This window comes from Bison bison, unplaced genomic scaffold, assembly GCF_000754665.1.
Source record: "Bison bison bison isolate TAMUID 2011002044 unplaced genomic scaffold, Bison_UMD1.0 scf7180017864050, whole genome shotgun sequence".
Taxonomy (NCBI): Eukaryota; Metazoa; Chordata; class Mammalia; order Artiodactyla; family Bovidae; genus Bison; species Bison bison.
This window is the reverse complement of record NW_011494622.1, coordinates 4650128-4673494: the sequence shown is the minus strand read 5'-3', so window position 1 is coordinate 4673494 and position 23367 is coordinate 4650128. Positions and strand designations below refer to the sequence as shown.

The 23367-nt window shown below is 38.3% G+C and overlaps 3 protein-coding genes across 6 annotated transcripts in view; 2 read left to right on the top strand and 1 right to left on the bottom strand.

The window, feature by feature from the left end:
* The window catches only part of UFSP2 (UFM1-specific peptidase 2), a 19461-nt gene extending 8854 nt beyond the window's left edge, over nucleotides 1-10607 (top strand). For both annotated transcript variants that reach the window (XM_010835774.1, XM_010835775.1), the window contains 8 exons: nucleotides 1124-1281; nucleotides 1679-1871; nucleotides 3259-3405; nucleotides 4116-4280; nucleotides 4479-4603; nucleotides 6096-6172; nucleotides 7078-7202; nucleotides 10441-10607. In XM_010835774.1, coding sequence (XP_010834076.1) covers nucleotides 1124-1281; nucleotides 1679-1871; nucleotides 3259-3405; nucleotides 4116-4280; nucleotides 4479-4603; nucleotides 6096-6172; nucleotides 7078-7202; nucleotides 10441-10527 — 1077 coding nt within the window. In that variant the 3' untranslated portion in view covers nucleotides 10528-10607. The remainder of the gene's footprint in view (nucleotides 1-1123; nucleotides 1282-1678; nucleotides 1872-3258; nucleotides 3406-4115; nucleotides 4281-4478; nucleotides 4604-6095; nucleotides 6173-7077; nucleotides 7203-10440) is intronic.
* A 12-nt stretch (nucleotides 10608-10619) lies between these two features.
* Nucleotides 10620-13418, bottom strand: ANKRD37 (ankyrin repeat domain 37). Of its 2 annotated transcripts, none has more exons than XM_010835776.1 (5): nucleotides 13148-13418; nucleotides 12776-12928; nucleotides 11878-12050; nucleotides 11151-11354; nucleotides 10620-10901 (listed from the first exon to the last, which is right to left on the bottom strand). In XM_010835776.1, coding segments are annotated over exons 1-5 (558 nt in total). In that variant the 5' UTR covers nucleotides 13175-13418; the 3' UTR covers nucleotides 10620-10900. The 2 variants fall into 2 exon arrangements, with proteins under 2 accessions (XP_010834078.1, XP_010834080.1); XM_010835778.1 differs by having other exon boundaries at nucleotides 10670-10901; nucleotides 11878-11969.
* Nucleotides 13419-14555: 1137 nt separating this feature from the next.
* Nucleotides 14556-23367, top strand: part of LRP2BP (LRP2 binding protein) — a 29963-nt gene continuing 21151 nt past the window's right edge. For both annotated transcript variants that reach the window (XM_010835773.1, XM_010835772.1), the window contains exons 1-3: nucleotides 14556-15089; nucleotides 20259-20385; nucleotides 21244-21356. In XM_010835773.1, the coding sequence (XP_010834075.1) occupies nucleotides 20280-20385; nucleotides 21244-21356 (219 nt within the window). In that variant the 5' untranslated portion in view covers nucleotides 14556-15089; nucleotides 20259-20279. The remainder of the gene's footprint in view (nucleotides 15090-20258; nucleotides 20386-21243; nucleotides 21357-23367) is intronic.

Below are 23367 nucleotides of genomic sequence, written 5' to 3'. Positions count from 1 at the left end.
TCTTCACTTTCTGCCATAAGGGTGGTGTCATCTGCATATCTGAGGTTATTGATATTTCTCCTGGCAATCTTGATTCCAGCTTGTGCTTCTTCCAGTCCAGCATTTATCATGATGTACTCTGCATATAAGTTAAATAAACAGGGTGACAATATACAGCCTGTCGAACTCCTTTTCCTATTTGGAACCAGTCTGTTGTTCCACGTCCAGTTCTAACTGTTGCTTCCTGACCTGCATACAAATTTCTCAAGAGGCAGATCAGGTGGTCTGGTATTCCCATCTCTTTCAGAATTTTCCACAGTTTATTGTGATCCACACAGTCAAAGGCTTTGGCATAGTCAATAAAGCAAAAATAGATATTTTTCTGGAACTCTCTTGCTTTCTCTATGCTCCAGCGGATGTTGGCAATTTGATCTCTGGTTCCTCTGCCTTTTCTAAAACCAGCTTGAACATCAGGAAGTTCAAGGTTTACATATTGCTGAAGCCTGGCTTGGAGAATTTTGAGCATTACTTTACTAGCGTGTGAGATGAGTGTAGTTGTGCATTCATCTGCACTCATTCCAATCCCAAAGAAAGACAATGAACCATAGTGAACTTTTAATGCTTCTGGATACATGATCGGTCTGGTTTCATCTTCATTTCCCACTCACTGTGTGCCTCTCCTCAGATTATTTTGAAGCAGAGAAGAATTTTTCTTTAAGCTAAGAATTGTGCTTTTAAATAATTTACTGTAATATAGTTTGCTGCTGCTGCTGCCGCTAAATCACTTCAATAGTGTCTGACTCTGCGCGACCCCAGAGGCAGCAGCCCACCAGACTCCCCCGTCCCTGGGATTCTCCAGGCAAGAACACTGGAGCGGGTTGCCATTTCCTTCTCCAATAATGAAAGTGAAAAGTGAAAGTAAAGTAGCTCAGTCGTGTCCGACTCTTAGCGACCCCATGGACTGCAGCCTACCAGGCTCCTCTGTCCATGGGATTTTCCAGGCAGGAGTACTGGAGTGGGGTGCCATTTCCTTATATATGCCATTTCCTTAATATAGTTTATATGGTCCTTAAAAAGTCCTTTTACTTACCTTTTATATTATCGTTCAGTGTGCTTTAAGTTAACTTACTGTTTATCTTTGCAGCATCAAATAGTAAACATAGATCTGATGCTGGAAGTGTCAACCCCTTTGGCCGCCGTAACACCCATTATTGAAAAAGAAAGCGGAGGACACCACTATGTTAGTATGACTTTACCAGTTGATGCAGTTTTATCTGTTGCTCCAGAAGAAACGTGGGGAAAGTAGGTATTTTCTAATACTACTGCCACCGTTAAATGAGGACCCTCCCCCAAAGTAATCAAAGCCCATTTTTAAGTGTCATTGAGGCATATCTAGGGTGGTGGTGGTTCTTTTTTACTGTGATTTACTCCCTGTTTATTATTAAACTAAGAGTCATCTAGTAATTCAGTGTTTATTGAGGAAGTAGGATAATATGCAAAACCTATAGAATTTTCCATTTATCTGCATAGAGGAAATTTAGTTTATTTAACATTAACTTTTTATTATTTAGACTTACTTTAATAAACCCAGTCCTATCAAGGGCATATCAGGAATATATTGATACATGAAACTTGACACTTTCATGTATCATAACTATTATAACTTTTGTTAATGCACTTGTATATTTCCCCCCCACAGAGTTCGTAAACTTCTAGTTGATGCAATTCATAATCAACTAACTGATATGGAAAAATGCATTTTGAAATACATGAAAGGAACATCTATTGTGGTTCCTGAACCACTGCACTTTTTATTACCAGGGGAAAAAAATCTTGTAACAATTTCGTATCCATCAGGAATTCCAGATGGTCAGCTGCAGGCCTATAGAAAGGTAAAACCAATTCATTCTTAGAAAAATAAAAATATTCATTTTGTATTTAATTTTGTGCTTCTAATAAATAGTGTTTTGTGATTTAATTTTATCAAGTGTGGATGCACACTATTGGCTTTACATCTTACTTAATGTCTATTCTCATGTAACTTTTTAAAGTCTTTTTAAAAAAATATTATGCTAAATTATATATAACATTTTAATTTCATATATTCAGTGAAGTTCATATGTTATTTTTCTATAGTGAAATTTAATAACGAAAAGATGCTTACATGCCTAGAGAGGCTGATGAATGCTATTTAATAACTTCCTTTTCTTTCCCATTAGTTGCAGATTTATAAAAGAGACAAGATTACAGTTAGAGAAGGGAAATTAGATTTTATCTTATTTCTAGTTAGGATTTGTAGTACTCCATCCCCCACCTCCCAGGATCATTTGGGTTTTATTAGAGGTGTTTTGAAGAAAACATGATCAGCATTCAAAGAAATGAGATTTATTGGCAAACGACTGGTTCGATAGTGTGTGTATATATATATATTTTTTTGTTAGTATATATTTTTGATATGTGGCCTTGCCTAGTACCCATCAAATTATACCATGGAAACATCTTCCCAATCTGTGTTCCTGAAAAGAGATGTAACACTGTAACCCTCTGTGCCTCTCTCTAAGTGCCAAATGAATTGATTTGCAGAAGCAACAGTTACACAAGCTAATGATCTCATTCAAACTGTTTGAATACATAGGAGATATCAAAAAGAAGATGTCAGACTTTCAGAGTAACTATTACATGTTTTTATACATTAGGAATATGTTGCCTTTTAAACATATATGTTTATTTTTATTTTGATGCCATATTGGTCTTTAAACCACCAATTTCCATTCTGTAATCTAATCACTACCCCTTATATTTGTTAAATACTCTAAGCATGATTTTTAAAAATGAAAACCTAAGCATGATTTTTTTGGTATAGTTATATCATTGTTAATTACTCATTTACAAGACTTTAAAAACTAGTCTTTAGCCTGGATTTGTTTTAGCAGACTGTGTTACAATAAGTAATTTTAAATTATCTCAGTTCTTTCACTGTAACAAATTATTTTCAATTTTCTATATTCTCTTCCAGTTTCTGTCCATATACATAGATAAACAAAAATCCTTTTTGGTTTTAGTTATATATAGATAAACAAAAATAAATCCTTTTTGGTTTTAGTTTAAATCTCATCGTCTTTGACCTTCATGAATTAAATCATAAGTGTCTGATAACTTGTATACCCAGTATATAGTAAATTTTCTGTTTTGTATCTAGTTTGGGTTTATTTATTGACTAGGAATCTATATCATTTAACCTTTTTTCTCTTATTTGCTGTTGATTCTGGTTTTATTTAGGAATTACACGATGTCTTCAATCTGCCTCATGACAGACCTTATTTCAAAAGGTCTAATGCTTATCATTTTCCAGATGAACCATACAAAGATGGTTACATTAGAAATCCACATACTTATCTCAATCCACCTAACATAGAGACTGGTATGGTGAGTTTAGTAATTATTTATACGAGTTGGTTGATCATTAGTGTCATTAATTGTTTTTTGCTTGTGCCCAGTGGATATTTGATTATGATTAATTATTTTTTTATTCTCTGCGGGACTTAGGTTGCTAATATTTTGTTAAGAATTTTGCATTTATGTAATGATATTATCTTATAATTTTATTTTCTCATACTGTTCTTACTTCACTTTTGTATCAGTAATACACTGATACACTGAAAGAGTTGGAGAGTTTTTTTTTTTAATTTTTATAAGGCACTAAAAGTAACAATCTAGCTCTGAAAAAAGTAAATGACTCGAGCATGTGTATGTATATAGTGTTATCTTAATAGATGATATCCGTATGTATACATATAATATATACATCTGCTGCTGCTGCTGCTAAGTCACTTCAGTCGGGTCCGACTCTATGCGACGCCAGAGACGGCAGCCCACCAGGCTTCCCCGTCCCTGGGATTCTCCAGGCAAGAACACTGGAGTGGGTTGCCATTTCCTTTTCCAATGCATGAAAGGGAAAAGGGAAAGTGAAGTCGCTCAGTCGTGTCCGACTCTTCGCAACCCTATGGAATGCAGCCCACTAGGCTCCTCCATCCATGGGATTTTCCAGGCAAGAGTACTGGAGTGGGGTGCCATCGCCTTCTCCAAATATATACATCTACAGTTAATATTTTACTGTGTTTCTTCTTTTTATATAGGTTTATGTGGTCCAGGGCACATATGGTTACCATCATTATATGCAGGATCGAATAGATGACAATGGCTGGGGCTGTGCTTATCGGTCTCTGCAGACTATCTGCTCCTGGTTCAAACACCAGGGATACACAGAGAGATCCATTCCAACACACAGAGAAATCCAGCAGGTACAGAACATGCCATTTTGAATTATATGGATGTTTCATGAACCCTAATATACCATTAAATAATTATACCTACCTCATGGTCCAGATGACTTCTGTTTTGAAGGGAAAAAACATATATACTGGTAATCAAGGGAAATGCCCTATACATAATTTTTAATAGCTGTCTTGTGCATGATTTTTTTTGTATTTTTAATAAAGGCCCTAGTTGACGCTGGGGACAAACCAGCAACATTTGTTGGATCACGGCAGTGGATTGGATCTATCGAGGTGCAGCTGGTGCTAAACCATTTGATTGGTGTGACTTCAAAAATACTGTTTGTCAGGTAAGGAAACTTTAAGAAATTTGAGAAATCATTTCAAAGAGAGTTTGTCACTTTTATTGAAAGAAAAAAGTGCATTTTTCCCCCAATTTGTTTTTGCTCTTTTCTCTTTCTCCACCTTGCCCCCTTGCTTTATAAATCTCATTTTTTCCAGTCCTAAATTTTTTTGCTGTTATTTTTTAGAAGATGTTTGTCAGTAAACTTCGTGATATGTACTTGTACGATCTAGGCCTAGTCTTAGTCTGGAAGAGGAAAACTTGGAAATATGTCAACTTTGAGTAGTTACAGAAGGTCTGGTTTTTTAATGGAGAAGTCATTGAATTCTTGGAAGGGAAAAATCAAATATTGATCTATGACTGACCTTTTTGTTTATTCCTACTCTTTTGCTTCCTGAGATTTTAAGAAACTAATCATGTATCCAAATATAATTTTATCTTTTCCTTATGTATTATAATAGGAAATTTTATATAGGAAATAGGAAATTTATAATATAGGAATATAAAATTTATAAATAGGAAATTTATAATAGGAAATTTTCTTTTCCTTATCTATTAAAAATAGAATATTACTATTCTAATCACACTTCTAGTATTAAAATATGAGCAAATATTAGATAAGATTGATTTCTATGACCATCTCTAGCTTACTCCTTATATATGAGCTTATGTTTTTAATACATTTATTATGACAACCTTGATAACTGTAATGTCATTATCCTTATTGTCCAAGTACTTTAGTACATCTGATTTCACAGTTGGAATTTGGATTGGATATGGAAGTCAGTGCTAACAAATAAGTAATAGATTAAGTAGTGAAGTAGATGGTGATTAAAAAGTGAAAGTTTTGACACATGAAAATGTTGCTTCATACATTCCTCACGAAGCAAGAGCAGAGGGTTAGTTAGCACCACCTGGCACCTCCATTCTAAAAAAAAATTTCATCTTTTCTATTCTCAGAAGTAAAAATTGTATGATATTGAAATATTCCCTAAAAATATGTTGTACTTGAAAACGTTTTGCAGTTTTCACACTGGCTTCACAGACATTGTCTGTTTTAGTCCTGGAATCTCCTGTCACATAGAAGGGCAGGTATTTTTGGTCCCAGATTAAAGATGAGGAATTACAGATGAGTTTGATGGTAAGAAGACAAAATCCCAGGATTTAAAACCTATCCTTCTGAAAGTAAATCCACCCATAAGAATCCCCTCAGTATCAAAGTGACCACTTTCAGTCTTGGGTTAAAAGTCCAGAACCTTCTTTATGCAGTTCTAGAAGCAAAGAATCAAGATCTTCTTTCCTAGCTCATTTAGTGACCTTAAATATTTAGAGGTTGTATTTCTTTCAATTGCTCTGAGTTCCCTACCACTTAATTTTACTTAAATTTATATCTATATTTTTAATAACCAAAAAAGAAACCAAAAAAGTAGAAAACATTATTTCCCAAGCTCATTTGATCTTCAGAATAGTTCATCTGATAGAAACTGGTTTCTTTCTAGCCAAGGTTCTGAAATGGCCTCTCAGGGACGGGAACTGGCTAATCATTTCCAGAGTGAAGGAACTCCAATAATGATTGGTAAGGTGTTTTGGAATCTTGTGTTCTTTTGGTAGATGGAGAGTATGTGAAACTTACCGTTAATGTAACTACATAATGGCACATAATATCAGTCCTTTGTAAACGTATTAAAATTAGCTTTTACATCAGGCATACTGACCTCTGGATATTTTTTTAAATTTCCAAGGTGGGAGGAAAGTTATAAAAAAGATTATAATAACTAGAAGAGTAAAGGCTAAGAAGAGATTTGATAACTGTGTTCAAATAGACATCAGAGCAGAATGGAAAAGAGACAGTGGTCACTCAGTATAGCATCTGTCCTGGCTGTCAGGAACTTGGCTCGCTGTGTGACATTATGCAAATTGCTTAACCTCTCTGGGCTTTCTTTGTAAAACAAGAGAATTGGATTAGCTAATCTAAAGATTCACAATTCTATGAGAAATAAGACTTGCCCTGGATGACAGAAGGCAAGCTAAAGACTGGTGTGTAAGAAATGCAGGTAGACAGATGTCAGCAAACTACAGAAAGTACTGACTGAGTAGACAGGCTGCACCATTAGAGGTACTCAGAGCAGAGAGAACACGGCCTGTCTGCTGAGAGAAGTACCAACAGCAATGATTGTTACCCTGTTGTGAGGAGTTTAGACCCTCTGACCCTTTTTAAATCCAGTTTAGGTAATCCCATGAATAGTAAAGTGACATAGAAACCTAATATGATTATAGATGTGATTGTATCTTTTCTGTCTTAAAGATGTGATTTTGTCTTTTCAGAGTATATTTGATGTTATGTCTTTTCCAGTTTAGGGCAATCAATTTTAATATTATGTTAGATCAATTCATAGGCAAAATAATCTTTTTTCAACTGAAATTGAATGGGAAGTGGAGAGTAACATATGCCCTCTCATTTCTTTATTTCCTCTTCTATAGGGGGAGGAGTTTTAGCTCACACAATACTAGGAGTTGCATGGAATGAAATTACAGGACAGATAAAATTTCTGATTTTAGATCCACATTATACAGGTGCTGAAGATCTGCAGGTTATTTTGGAAAAGGTAAGTGTCTGTTTAACAAATAAATACAAGGAAAAGAACCCAAAACCAGGAGGGAGAACCGGAAGCTAACAGAAAGATGGATTGTAAACTGAGAGCAGAGATCCTCACTGTAAGGAAGGACTCTAAGCCTGTGATCAGTAACTCTCTCTAGGTATGAAGGGCAGAGGGGAACTAAAGTAATAGAGTTTGAAACTCATAAATATATTCCTTTGGAGACTTTACAGCTTTTTGTGAAAATAGTGAGATTTATCAATGCCTCAAAAAAGAGTAAAATATATAACGTTTATAATTTTCAAATTAACCAAAAATTGGCAGTATGATGGACATTGTGGAGACTTGACTGCTTTTTTATATATATATATATTTTTTTTTTTTTAAACATAACTTAATCTCATTCTATGAAAGATTTGAATTTGAAACAAATTTAAGAATATTTGTTAATGCTTAAACTACCAGCTGGAGAAGGCAATGGCACCCCACTCCAGTACTCTTGCCTGGAAAATCCCATGGACGGAGGGCCTGGTGGGCTGTAGTCCATGGGGTCGCTAAGAGTTGGACACGACTGAGCGACTTCACTTCACTTCAAACTACCAGCTAAAGGAGGTATAAATTTACGTTAATTTATAGGCAACTAATTCAGATTTAGTACTGAGTTTTAATGAGAAATTAGTACTAAATTTCCATGAAACCTGTACTAAATCTTTTGGAGGCAAGTGTTATAATACACACTTGAATTTTTAAAAAGTTTTATATTTTTTGCCAAATAAGTCATTAGTACCAATAAAAAAGATTTCTTAAATCAGAAATCGTAGGGAATTCTGGGGAAATGGATGGTTTAACATTGAAATTCACTTATGAGAGATCTTCAAAACTGAATATAGCTATATGAGATTAGTAAAGCCCTATGGATGAGATGTTTATGTAAAGAGTTTTTAGTATTTTATGTAGCTGAACTCTTTTATCCCCACTTTAGTAAAGTCTTTTGCCAATTATTGGTGCATCTATAAATACTAACAGAATATAAACACATTCTTAAAATTTTAAATGGCACATACACACAATTTTCTCTTTCAAGGCATTTGGACTTCTAAGTCTATGACGTGTTCTTGGCTGGTATACATATCTTCCTGAAAATAGGAGCAATTTCTGTAGCAAAGTGTTCATTCATTGGACATTCATTAAGTACCTAATATTTACCATCCACTATCCTAAGCACTGAGGGTATTAAAATGGATCTTTAAAGAGCTCTTTGTCCTTTGTAGAGAAGGACAAAGAAGGAGAGTCCATAAAGGACTGCTGCTGCTGCTCCTGCTAAGTCGCTTCAGTCACGTCTGACTCTAGGCGACCCCACAGACAGCAGCCCACCAGGCTCCTCCATCCCTGGGATTCTCCAGGCAAGAATACTGGAGTGGGTTGCCATTTCCTTCTCCAATGCATGCATGCATGCTAAGTCGCGTCAGTTGTGTCCGACTCTGTGCGACCCCATGGACAGCAGCTCACCAGGCTCCTCTGTCTACAGGATTCTCCAGGCAAGAATACTGGAGTGGGTTGCTATTTCCTCCTCCACAATAAAGGATTCCTTCCTCCCAAAAATATGACGTCTTCGGTGGCACTTACAAGGCCGCCCCTGCAAAGGGATTACTCTAAGTGAAAGGGAAGCTGGGCATGTTCTGAAAACTGTGGCATTTTTAACATGACTTGAACTGGTGGAGAGAGGTGGCTGATGACTGGAGGGATCTGCAGAAGCTAAGTCAGGATGGCCACTGAGAGCCAGGCTGAGATACATGCGTTCAGATTTTATCTTAAAGGCACTGAGAAGCCTTACAGGTGCTGTAACAGAACACTGTAGAGGGGGCGGCTTATAGTAGCGGAGGTTTATTTCTCAGAGTTCTGGAGGCTGGGAAATCCAGGATGGAGGTGCCGGCTGATTTGGTAGGCCCACTTTCTAGTTCAAAGACGGCAGACTTCCTCACTGTCTCCACGTGGTATAAGGGATGAGGAAGCTCTCTGGGCACTCTAATGATGGCTCTGTTGTCATTAACGTAGTCAGCTCCCAGAGGCCCCACTTCAGATGCCAGCACATTGGAGATTAGGGTTCATCATACAAGTGTTAGACACATTCAGTCAATGTCAGGGGCCGGAGGGACAATCCTCCCTCTGCCTGACCTCTCTACCCACTTGGGGAGCTTTCCTGTGTAAGTTCCCTAAGCCAGTCACCTCAAAAGAAGGATGTCTGGCTCCTCTCCTTACCCCCACAGTTGCTGGTTTGGGCGCTGTCTCTACCCACTTCTCTTGAAAAAAATTTGAGACCAGTTACCTAGAGATGGCCCACATGTGTGAAAGATTAAAACAGAAAGTGTAAGCCTTTTTCTATCGTTAAGAAAACAGATTTTAGGACATGAAATTCATTAGAGAAAGTTTTGCTGAAAAAATGAGATGATAAAAAGAACTTTATGTAAAGAAATGACTCTCAATGGAAATAAATGAGACTTAATTGGTGGTATCTGTAGGCAGGGGGAACAGAACTGGTAGAGGACTTTTTAATTTTTACTTTCACCTCATTTGAATTTTTTTATGTGTATCTTATTTTTGCAATCAGAAAAACAATAAAGACCTAAAGAACATCTCTATTCAACCCTCTCCCCTCCACACTGAAAAACAGGCTAACAGACCACCTTCCTCTGTAGGAACTATGACCTTTGTCTTCAGGTCCCTGCCAGGATGCCCAGCAGCCTCCTAGTTAGGTGGGCTTCCCTGATAACTCAAGTGGTAAAGAATTTGCCTACCAATGCAGGAGACACAGGAGACTCGGGTTCCATCTCTGGGTTAGGAAGACCCCTGGAGGAGGAAATGACAACCCACTCCAGTACTCTTGCCTGGAAAATCCCATGGACAGAGGAGCCAGGCAGCAGTTAAATTATCACATGCCATCGACTACCAGAATTATAAAACCATACATCTTAAAAATCAATAAAATATGACATTGAGTAATAGTACCATAATGAAGCTTTTCCTTTTTTAAATGATTCCTATGATTAAATACAGAATTAAAATTTTTAAATTCTATCTGAAATGAACCCAGATAAGCTACTTTTCTGTGCTTAATAGGAATTCAGATACTTGCATTGTATAGGTATTTACAGTCTTCCTGCAAGATTCAGTTGTAAAATGTTACAATTTCAGTTATGTAGTCCTGTAACTTTGTAATAGGTTTTCCTTTCCCTTCTCCCACATCTAGGGCTGGTGTGGATGGAAGGGCCCAGAGTTTTGGAACAAGGATGCTTACTATAACTTATGCCTCCCTCAGAGACCAAATACTATTTAAAATATCCTGGACTCAAAGACTGTATCAAAATTGTACTTTGTAACTTTGTTGATAAAGAATAAATTTAATTTCAAATTAAATCCTGGGGGTAGTTTGATGGTTTTTATGAGTTTTTCCAAAGGTTGTAAATATCACAAAACAATTATTCTTTAGACATTCTTTTAATAAGTTACGAGACAAAGCATGCACAACCAGAACATTATAGGCATGTAAATACATGTATTCTTGAACATTATCTTCGCTTAGAAGAAAGGTTTCCTCCTTCTTAGAAGGAGTTTAGACACACTTGATGAGCCTGAAGCCACAGCTTGTAGCTGAGCGGTAGACCTGCATGAAGTGAAGACCTTCTCCTCACCTCTTCATGACCAATACATCTGTTGTTGAAAAACATATTGACATTAAAACCTTTTTTTAAAAAGTTTTCCTCCCCAGTCTTCTACCATGCAGGACAATTTTTGGTCTCTAAAGTCTAGCAGTAGTTACTACATCCAGTATTAAAATGTGTTAATGAGAATGAAAAGATATACAAGACATAAGACTGGCAATATTTAAATGAAACAATAAATTCTGTTTTAAATAAGAAATCCTTAAGGGAGGAAGAAGGAAGAAACTGAATTACTTACCAACACTTCCTTTTCCCACTTGTATATTCCTCACTTCCAAAACTTCGTTTCAGTCTGAGCACTTGAACACAATGATCTTTATTGGGTTGTTCCCTTGATTTTATTGTCTGCATACATTTAATTGTTGTAAGAAATTTGGCACATTCTGGAAATCCACATGACCAAGCAAGATCTTCAGCTGTTTGCCCATTCTTATTACATAAACTAAGACAAAAAAAAAAAAAAAGTGTTCAAGTAAAAGTTGACAGTTGTTTTTAGCCTTTTAAAAATATATTTCTAATAAAGGTGCTTTGGGCTTATACAAATGTTGGTCGCAGAATAAAAGAGGTAAAGGAAGCATAGAGGAATTCCATGTTTGCTCACTATTTGTCCTTAGCACAGAGGACAGCCCAGAATGGGCACTTCATTTCTACACAAATAAGTATTCTGTTTTCAGTACAATGAGTGAGTACACAAAGGAAATCAGTGAGAACATCTATAGAATGGATTTTTAAAAACAAAACTAAGATGTAATACTGCCATGACACATGAAAAGAACTGTACCTCTGATTGCTTAGGATCCATTTTTTAATTTACTTGAATAGTATCAGATAATCATTAACAGCCTAAGTTAATATTTAAATGGTACCACTACATTATCAATTAGGCAAGCATCATGTAATTGAGCTGCAGGAGTCTGATTAACCCAAGAAAATATAAAATTTGAAGTCACTGATTCCATACTCACTCAATTTGGGCATCACTGGCTACAAGTAGACTGAGGCATTCCATGCTTCCAACTCTTGCTGCCTTGTGTAGTGGAGCTTCTCCAAAAACATCCTTACAGACAAGACAGCATATTTTAGTCTCCCCAAAACACTCTTGTGGAAGTTGATGAGTGAGCTTTATTGCTTGAGGAAGCTATTTGAGGAAGTAGGGTTAGAACTGCATTGTACTGGACTGAATCTTTTAATTCTTTTTTAAAGTAAAGTTCACTTGGTGCCCTATTAAATATAGAATTGTCATTAATAAAAGCATGTGCAGTCACAGCTACATACATTAAATTTTAAGTGATTAAAAGCAAAATAGAATCCTACAGAAGTAAAAATTACAATTTAAAATTTAACATTGAATGGAAGATGCAAACTACCTTAAGTTCTGTAAGGAATTATATTGATTGTGAGCATGTCTTACAAGTTGTGCTACCCTGAGACTTAATTTTGTAATGGAGCAGTTCCTTTGGAAATGAATGGTAGACCCTGGAAATGTCCGATGTAGTAGCCAGCAGCCATCTATCGGGCTAATGAGCACCTAAAATGTGGCTAGTCTGAACTGAAATGTGCTGTCAATGTAAAATACACGGAGGGTGAGGAGGCATATCCGATATATTTATATATCAGTTATGTTTTATATTGATTACACATGGTAATTTTGATTAATTGTGTCAGTTTACTAAAATGTTTCGCTTCATTAATGTGGCTACTGGAAAACTAAAGTTACGTAGTGTCTCACACTTCTATAGGCATCACTGTGCTAGTCATGTTTCTAATAACTGAAACGACAATATCTTGGTGTCTAAGAAATGTTTGTGTGGATTTGGGGTGAAGGGGAGGGTTGCACACAGCAACAATCAGTTACCTAGTTACCTGCTGGTTGAGGTCAGCGCCCGTCTGCAGCTGCCAGAGAAGAAAGCAAGCAAGGCCGCCACCTGCAGCCAAGTGGACGGGCGACTGCTCACAGGGATCCGGGGGTGCGTTGACGGAGGCCCCGGTCTCCAGCAGATGCTTCAGACTATCCACCTGCGAGAAAAGAACAGCTCCAGCACCCCTTCTCGCCTTTGTCCAGGCTCCTGCCCTCCGGAGATTGAAGTCCTCCGCCACTCCAAAACCCCTCCAACTCTGAAGAGGCTTGACTTAGCAGCGCCAAGTGGTCCGTACACCTTCACCCTATCTAGCCCTCTGTAGAAGACAGACATCTGTACGCTTAAGTCTGCCGGACAAAAGCAGCCTGAATCTCACCTCTGGGTTGCAATCGAGCAGCAGCATCTCCCGCCTAAAGTAGAGGACAGGAGTCCTTGGGAGAGCTGAGCAGTGCGGCACTCGCTGCAGACGGACAGGTTAAGAGTGGACAGGCTGCCCGAGAGCCGGAGAATTTAAAAGATCACCAGAGCTAGGGGGCCAGCCCCTCCCCGCCGTGCCTCAGCTGCGGCTCGGCCGGAGCAGCCCAACCCTAGGAGGCCCGCCTTTCTCCGCCCAGCAGCAGCCGCACGTACGCAAACAGTAGCACGTGTAACCAGGAGCCCAGGGAGGCTGGCGGGGGCGGGGGTGAGGAGGAGGCAGCGAGGATGCGCCAGCTGATTGGCCAAGGGGAGGTGTCAGGCCCGCCCGCCTCGGGGTGGAGTCCTGAGGCCGTTCCCGCCCACGTCCTGTTGCGCATGCGCCATGAAAAACTGGCGTCAGGACTGCCGGCTTTCACCCGCCGCCATGAGGCGCTGAGAGTTCGGCACGTTTCACGCTGCTTGTTGCCCAGCTCATTAGTCCTTCTGGGGAAGCGGAAGTCGCGGGTGGAGGTTTTGGTTTCTGCTGGCGCGCACGTAACCAGGAAATGAGGGAGCTACCAGGATCTTGATCTTGGGTGGCAGCGCAACCTTTGGAAGCTGCTACTGCGCTTTGGTGCTGGACCCCCGCGGCCCAGCCTCTGGCTCCTCAGGAAAGAAAGTTCCTGAGTCATCGTGTTCAAAGCCGCCCTAGGCTTGCCTCTGTCCCTCAGGCCCTGGACATTTAGGAAAGCTAGAGCTTGAGGGGGTTTGGAGGGGTAGGGGTGGTGGTGGAGGGGCGCCTAACGTGAGCTAAGGGGCTAGGTTTTCCCACAGGACTGCTTCACCCTCACCCCAAAATGACACTATGCCCTTTCCGGGAGTGACGTAAAGTGAGCCCGCCATTGTAATGTGGCCCCTCAGAGACAGGTCAGGCACAGTGCTGGACTTGTTGCCTGGGGAAATGGTGGTCTCAGCTCTTAGTCCTGAGCTCGCTAAGACGGGAGCTCCGCACTCTTCGTGAGAAGTTAGTGGATAAACGAAAAGACCAGGCCATGGACGTTATGACCACTGGCGCTCTTCCCCGTGGGCAGGGCTGACCGTACCTCGGAAAACTGTAGAAACAAAGACATCCTGACTTCAAAGCCACAGCCACTGACTATTTTATCTCTGGACAGTTCCTAAGCAGTTTTTTTTTTTTCCTTCTTCCCCACGTTAATCTAGCTAAAAGCTAAAGTTCCAACCATGTATTTATTTTCCCTAATATCTTAATCTGTTCCCCTCTATGTGCTGGTACCTTTTGAGAGCAAGACTGAAAGTTTATTCTTTTTTTGGAGAACAAGCTCAGTGTCCTCTGAAAATAGATGGGTGGCCTTTTTGTTCTAATTTTGGATACAGTTTCTTGTTTATTTTGTAATAAGAGCCGTAAACTAATTTTGCAGTAATTTATATTACTAGATTTATGCAGTTGATCCAAGGTGTCAACTTAGAGAAAAATGTGCTGCATGAGAGGTGTGAGTTAAAGTTTATTCAGGGTTTTACTGAGGACTGTAGCCCCAGAGACAGCCTTCAGATAGCACTGAGGAACTACGCCAAAGAAGTGGGGGTGGGGAAGCTAGTTTATATGTGATTTTTTTGATGTTAGGGAATACATGCAGTCAACATGTATCTTGGTAAAAAAATCACTGCTAGTTACAGAGAACAAATATTCCAAGTTAATGATTATAGTGCTTTTCTATGTATGGGAAGCAGAATTCATTAAAATTCTTCGGGAAATGCATTTAACTAAGGGCCTGGTTGTCCAAAGCACAGAGCATCCCCTTTTCATCTTTTATTTCCTCTGTCTGAAGCACTGAGTGCACCTCCTGTTACCACCTTAATCTCTTCATCTGAAGTATCCAGTGCCTTGCTGCCTCAAAGACTTGGTGAGCAAAATTCTCTTTTCTTTTGTTTGCAAAGGGGTAGTTTTAAATATCTTTGTTTATATGTGTACTTAAACATAAGCGCATATATATATGTATGTATACACACACACTTATATTCAAACATGTATAGAATCGTGCTTGTGTTCTTTTTTTAAATTTAAACTATTCACAGTACTTTTTATGCTGTTTAAAGAATGTCAGAAATATATGAGAACACATGTCCATATTTCCAGTTTTCCTTTTCTCGTGTTTTTCATCTAGATAAGCACTATTTTTCAAGACATATAATTAAGCTTCAAGTTTGCACAGATGTTCATTTTCAAGAATTCCTAACTAATACAAGGTGTCATTGAAGAAGTCCTTAGAGTTCTAAAATATATGTTTTGCAGTTAACATATGAAATGGTATATTTCTGTGATACATGCACCTCCACGTTACATCCTTTTTCTTGAAAACAAGATTCTGTTCAGCATGCATTAAGTCTGGTAATTATTGTTAACTTCCTGTGACATATTTAAATTTCACAAGGAAAGGGAATTTTGTAAGTAGTTTTTAAAGCTTTTGTCCCTTTAATCACTGCATACTTGTCCATAGCTCATAATGTTTCCAAACAACTTTTTATGTCTCAGCTATGTATCTGATTTACTCTTAGAAATGGGCCTAAAAGCTTTCTGAAAACTGAATAGAGCTGGTGGAGTACAGAAGTATACAGGATAAATACATTCAGAGAACAATATCTTTTTTTCTTTTGTTTTTCTTTTTTGTTTTTTTCTTTATTTTTAAATTTTTATTGGAGTATAGTTGATTCACAATATTGTGTTAGTCTCAGATATACAGCAAAGTAAATCAGTTACATATATACAGATATCCACTCTTTTTTTGTTTCTTTTTCCACATGGGCCATTAAAGAGTATTGAGTAGAGTTCCCTGTTCTATGTAGTAGGTTCTTTATTATCTATTTTATATACTATTTTATATCTATTTTTTATATATATATATTTTATATAGTGTGTGTATACTACAAGCCCCATCTCCCAGTTTATCCCTTCCTCACTTATCCCCTGGTAACCATAAGTCTGTTTTCTAAGTCTGTTACTCTACTTCTGTTTTGTCAATTAAGTTCATTTATACCTTTGTGTGTGTGTGTGTGTGTGTGTGTCACTGGGGGACAGTATCTTACTGGCAAGGGACTGGAGTTTTTACAGAACATACAGCAGGTGGGATCAATTTTCTAAAGTAGTAGATGGTCTAAGAAGCATATGGAATAGTCACTCTTCCAAGCATTGCCAATTCTACTTATGTGTAGCTTGCTGGTAGTTGTGTTTCCAAAAGGGTGCCATTTAGAGTGAGTTAAAAAAAAAAAAAAAAAAAGGTTGAATGATGACTCAGTGACCAAATGAGTGAAAGATGTGTGGACTAAGACTTGAAGGGTAAAAGTTTGCTAGGTCATCCAGAAGAGGAAGAGAATTTATAAGAAGTGTTAAATATCTTCCAGTGTTGAGAACTATGTGTAATTCAGTCTGGTTGCCATATATGTTACACATATAGCAGTGATGTGAAATAAAGATATACAAATGAGAAGTTATATTAAATGACCACTAATATCTATTCCAATATGTTATTGTGTTGAGGTACATTGACATTAATTGGGCACTTATTATGCCCCATGGTTAATACAGATAGGAAAGGAAACTGATAGGGAGATTTCTATAATTTATCTAAGATCATATCATTAAGGAGTGGAGCTGGAACTCAGGCAATTTGACTCTAGAGCCCACATTCTTATACCTATATTTTAAAGAATTGTGGTCATCTTTGGTAGTTCAAAGCTACTAAGATTGACTGCTTTAAAGCAAAATGAATCCTCAGAGAAGATTACTACAATCCATTGAAAAACACTTTCATTTAATGATGACTTAATGTAGCCTTGTTTCTAGAACTGAATTTCCCACAGTGCTTAGTCCAATGCCTTCTATTCAAGGAGTTCCTTTTTAATGAATGAATGAATATGTGCCAATTGGTGAAAATTATTAAAGTATTTGGTGGACAGGCTAATTAATTAGAATTAGGCTAATTTCATCTATTTTCTGTTTGCCTTTATTGGCCAAAAAGATGACTAGAAAACATTCCCTAAATGCATAGCATTGAAAGGAGGAGTAATTGGGAATACCTTCTAATCCCCATTTATCACTATTGTATAATATTTAATTATATTGTATACATTTAGCAATAATGCTATAGAGAAATTTAGCTCTAAAGCAAATGAAGAAATAAAAAGTAAAACTAAAAATCTCAATAGTTGACTTGGTTTCACATGTATTATTTAGATCTCTTGAGAATTTTATAACCCCCAAACATATTCAATATTCCTCAGACATTTCTGAATATGATGTTTCAATTATTTATTGCCATCTAGGTGCCCTGTTATTTATATTAATGTTGACCAGATTCCAGTGAGTCTTAAAAGTAACTAGATATTAATTATTAATAAAGATGTGTGGCAGATATATTTCTATAGCTCATACACTGAAGATAATATATCACTGCAAATAAGAAAACTTTTCAAAGACAGAAGATGATAGCCAGAGCTGGAATTTCAATAACTGTTCTTTGATTTTTAACAGTTTTTTTTTTAAATCCACAGATTGAAAATTACTTGAACTAATCAATATAATTATGACCTTCATTGGCATAGGCAGTCAGGAAATCCATATATGATCCTAGTATGATTGTAAATGGAAAAGGAACTGGCAGCGCACTCCACTATTCTTGCCTGGAAAATCACATGGACGGAGGAGCCTGGAGAGTTCAGAGCCCATGGGGTTGCAAAGAGTCGGATACCACTGAATGACTAGCACACGTAAAAGCAAAAGGATTTCCCACAAAGAAATTCTTCTTGTGCCTAGTTTATACTGTATAAACCCTTCCAGCCTTGCTTACTCAAACTTCTTGGGAAAGATGATAAATTATATAGCTATTCTAAACAACTACTGCTCCAGGATATTATGGCACAAAGAATAGATACTGGGTTGGTCAGAAAGTTCGTTCAGGTTTTTCTGTAACATCTTATGGAAAAACTCAAATGGATTTTTTGGCCAACTCAATAGATAACTGATAAAGATGGATAGATAGGGAGGAAAGGAGTAAGGAAGAAGACAGCTCTTCTTTACAAAAGCATTCCAAACACATCATTTAGACATTCCTCACTCCAGGAAGTAGAGGTTAATCCTTACCTCACCCCATCCTCCTCAGTGTGGGCTCTGCATAATGACTTGCTTCCAAAAAGTAGAGTATGGGAAGTAAGGGGAAGTAACTTCACAGTGGAGAAACCTGTGAAACACTGCACTGGCCAAGTGTTTGTTATTATCATCAGTAATAAGTCATGCACCCTTGATACGGTCTGCCGAAAAGATACTTCACCTCTGCATCTTCCCAAAGTCCATAACCCAAGTCTAACCATGAGTAAAATATCAGGTAAACTCTGATTGGGAAACATTCTACAGGATATCTGGCCAGTACAAAACTGTCAAAGTTGTTAAAAACAAGGAAAACCTGAGAATCTGTTATAGACCAGAGGAGGCTAAGGAGACATGATGACTATGGGATCCTGGAACAGAAAGAGGAAATTACAGTAGTCCCCTGTTACCTGCATTTTCAATTCCTGTGGTTTCAGGCCCATCATCGTCTGAAAATATTAAATGGAAAATAACAGAAATAAGCAATTCATAAATTTTAAATTTATGCTGCTCTGAGTAGTGTGATGAAATCGCACTCCATCCCTCCTGGGAGGTGAATCACCCCTTTTGTCCAGGTTAGTCGCCTAGTAGCCACCTGGGTTATCAAATTTACTTGTGTTCAAGTAACCCTTATTTAGTTACTGATGGCCCCAAAGCACAAGAGTCAAGATGCTGACAATTCAGAGATAACAGAAACATGCTGTGAACATCATCATATTTGGATTGTCTTAGTTCTTCTAAATACTTCACCTAATACTGCTTCACCCTAAAGTTCTTTGGAAACTTCTATATTTCCTGGTACAACCACAGGTTTTTGGAATCATATAATCCAAGAAGTTTACATATCTAGGAACAGATATTTTGAAATCCTCTAGTTCAAACTATTTGTAATCCAAACTACAGATGAGAAAATTAACTCTTAAAAAAAATGAAAATCACAGATAGTTTGGTGATTTTTTCCTCTGGTATACTGATTTATCTCCCTTTCTGCACTTTATTCTCATTGTGTGTGTGTGAGTTGCTCAGTCATGTCTGACTGTTTGTGACCCCATGGACTGTAGCTCACCAGGCTCTTCTATTCATGGAATTCTCCAGGCAAGCATAGTGGAGTGGGTTGCCATTCCCTTCTCATAAACAAAGCAATTTATTGTCCAAAATAGTATCATAAAATTGTATGATTGTGGCTTTCCAGTCATACTAAAGATCTATTGAGTTCTCTTCACCACCAATCAGGAAGCTTTACTGGAAGCTTGTTCCTGATTGGTGAGAGCATGCTGTAACAGTGGAATTCCATGGAGTAAACAAAAAAGCGTAGCAACAATTGAGTTTGCGGTCTCACTACCCTCAGCCTAGGCCAACCTGGACTCCTTCATCCCACATGAGGTGGCCTCTACATTTTATATGAAGGCTCTGATTTTCCATTCAACTGTGATCCACCTTATAACATGGAAACCCATTACAGATGGAAAGATAAAACTGAACAACACAGTTAAAGTAAAGTGTATTCCCAGGTAAAATAGACAGGTGCTTTCATTTAAAATGGATTAGTTTGATGAGCTTCAGTTAATGGAAAGGCACTGGTGCACAAGAACTGTACCTATGAGCAGTGTCACCAATTCCTACTAGTGGCAGCAGCTGTGGTGGGTGACATGACTTGCTAGAGCATGTATTTCCCAGCCAGAGAGGACTTGCAGATAGCCCTGATCATTGACTCCATGCGGTGGGAACAGACATGGACGAGGGCTTCTCTTAGCTCTGAAAGGTCCTAGTTTCCTAAGAAGGAATGCTCATATACCAGGGCTGTTAGTTTGGTGCCCTATCCCTCAGTGATGAGGGGAGGATGCTCTTTCTGTCAAGTGGAAATGGAATCTCTTGGTGCATTTTCCTGGAGGAAGATATTTCTACCATATTATTATTTTACTCTCTTTTACAGAATACCCACTGTGGAGACAGGATGAAGTTGACCAGTGAAAAGTTGCCCAAGAACGCCTCATATACTTCTCTATCCCACTTCGCTGCTAAGAATGCAAAAGTCTTCCAGTGGAGAAAGGAAAAGACTGGTACAAGTCCTGATAGTATTTTCACTTAAAGTTAATTATGTACACCAGAGCCAAAGAGACAAGAAATACAAGTCTTGTTGCTGGAGAGGAAGTGGTTAATTCTTCCAGTGGAGAAAGGAAGAGACTGGTACAAGTCCTGATGATATTTTCACTAAATGTTAATTACGTACACCAGAGCAAAAGAGACAGGAAATATGAGTCTTATTGCTGGCAAGGAAGTGGTTAAGTTTACAGTCCTTTCTAGCTTTTCTGTAAGAATTTGTGGAATTGCTACCCAGCTTATCTGGTAGCAGATCATCAGTGAAGAAGTTTCATCATGAAATCCTGCTCCTGGTTTTACTCTCAGGACTTTAGAACACCCTTCTTGAAAAAAACAAAGCCAGATGTCACTTCTGTTAGAGAGGACAGTACCATACTTTATTTGAAATAGGCATTTAAAGCTACCATTTCTTTTTCTATAGACCTAAAAAAAATTAAATTGGGGATGGTTAGATCATTTAGTTAGAGTAGTTCTAATTAAGACTGAAATTAAGAATTTCACACAAAGGCCAGCTTTGTCTAAAGAATTCCACACGGACTACATTGCTAGAGCTCCTGCCTAGTAGGAAAGAGGGTTAGTGTGACAGCCCACCAATACACTTCTTAATTATATAAGGTACAATGTCTGGTGTGATAGTGCTTTCTTTTTTCTAAGGTGGTGCTTTTTCTTTGAACTAAGGAGGTCAGTTTTAGGAATGAGAACTAGGAAGGAAGCCAGTATAAACAATGTCAGATGAATTCTATATACTTTATTACTTTAAGAGAAAAAATTCACATTGTATGGGTAAAGATGGAATTCTTTACTTTTTTAAAAACCAGATCATTACAGCCATGCTAATTTGGTGGATAAGGCCTTGCAGCTCTTGAAAGAAAGGATAAGAAGAGGGGATACTATGGCATATTTTCTACGAGGTCAACTGTACTTTGAAGAGGTACCAGTTTTTGTGGGTTTATTTTCATTTCATATAAAGCCATTGTTAGATCTTCATACAAAGTTTCCTATAGAGTTCCTTACCATTGTTAAGCCAGGGAAGTTCTGTCAAATTCCCTAGATTGTGTTTGTGGCTTTGATCATGATACGCTGGTCCCAGCTTACAGAGCTATTCGACCTTTCTCCATAAAAGTCATTCTAATGAATGTCATTTATGGGAGTCATTTTGTTATGAAATCCATTTGCACATAATAAATAAAAAGTCTAATTTTTATATTTTGCTAAAATATTAAGTGTCATTTGTAAAGTATTTTATTATTAACAATTAAAAATCCTGATTCTTATCAATTAATAGTACTGAGAAGGCAATGGCACCCCACTCCAGTACTCTTGCCTGGAAAATCCCATGGATGGAGGAGCCTGGTAGGCTGCAGTCCATGGGGTTGCTAAGAGTCGGGCACGACTGAGCAACTTCACTTTCACTTTTCACTGTCATGCATTGGAGAAGGAAATGGCAACTCGCTCCAGTGTTCTTGCCTGGAGAATCCCAGGGACGGTGGAGCCTGATGGGCTGCTGTCTATGGGGTCGCACAGAGTCAGACACGACTGAAGCGAGTTAGCAGCAGCAGCAGCAAAGGTAGCTTTAAGTAAGTTTCTGTATGGATCAAGGAGAGAATTTCCCTCTTTATCCACATTATGCTGAAATTTACAAAGTAGGTCTAGGTAGACCTGTGCAAGATACTACTCCAGCTTCAGCAGTATAGCTTCAATTGTTCACTGAACCCCAAGGGAAGATGCAAAAAGGGATCAGCTGTCCCCTGCCCCTCACTATCTCTTGAATGCTTGGGCAACCCTTCACCTATATCCCACTTACTAATCTCTTTATGGCTCCTTCCTTCATTCTGGCAACAAATATTTGTTGAGGACTCATCACGTACCTGTCACTCTGAGAATCACGTAGCATAATGTTTAAGAGAATGATCTTTCAGCTTTGAACATAGGTTCAATTGTGGTTCTGTTGCTTGTTAACTATACCCTTGGGCACAAAGGCTTAACCTCTTAGTGCCTCAGTTTCATCTCTGCTGCTGCTACTGCTAAGTCACTTCAGTCGTGTCCGACTCAGTGCGACCCCATAGATGGCAGCCCACCATGCTCCCCGTCCCTGGGATTCTCCAGGCAAGAACACTGGAGTGGGTTGCCATTTCCTTCTCCAATGCGTGAAAGTGAAAAGTGAAAGTGAAGTCGCAGTCATGTTGGACCCTCAGCGACCCCATGGACTGCAGCCTTCCAGGCTCCCCCGTCCATGGGATTTTCCAGGCAAGAGTACTGGAGTGGGGTGCCATAGAGCTATTATGAGGATATGTTAATTGTAAAAATACTTACTAATAGGGCCTGCCACTTAATAAGTGCTTTATAAGTATTTGCTACTATTATGCTAGGTACTAACTCTACAGTGGTGAGGGAATTAGAAAGGTCCCCATTTCATGGAGCTTATAGTCAAGAGGAAGATAACAAGTTAATATATGATTACAAATAAGTTAAAAGTACTGTGAAAGCAATTAACTGGCTACTCTGATAGAGAATAACTTAGGGGTAGGGCAGAAAGACCTGTTGTTGAAACTGAAATTTAAGGAAACAGGCAATGCAAACAGCCACAGGGAAGTACATTCCAGGTAGAAGGGAAAACAAATGCAACGTTTCTGAGATGAAGAAGACTTTGGCGAGCTCTACAATGTGAATAGAATGCAGTCAAGTGGGCCTTAGGAAGCATCACTACAAACAAAGCTAGTGGAGGTGATGGAATTCCAGTTGAGCCATTTCAAATCCCAAAAGATGATGCTGTTAAAGTGCTGCCCTCAATATGCCAGCAAATTTGGAACACTCAGCACTGGCCACAGGACTGGAAAAGGTCAGTTTTCATTCCAACCCCAAAGAAAGGCAATACCAAAGAATGCTCAAACTACTGCACAATTGCACTCATCTCACATGCTAGCAAAGTAATGCTCAAAATT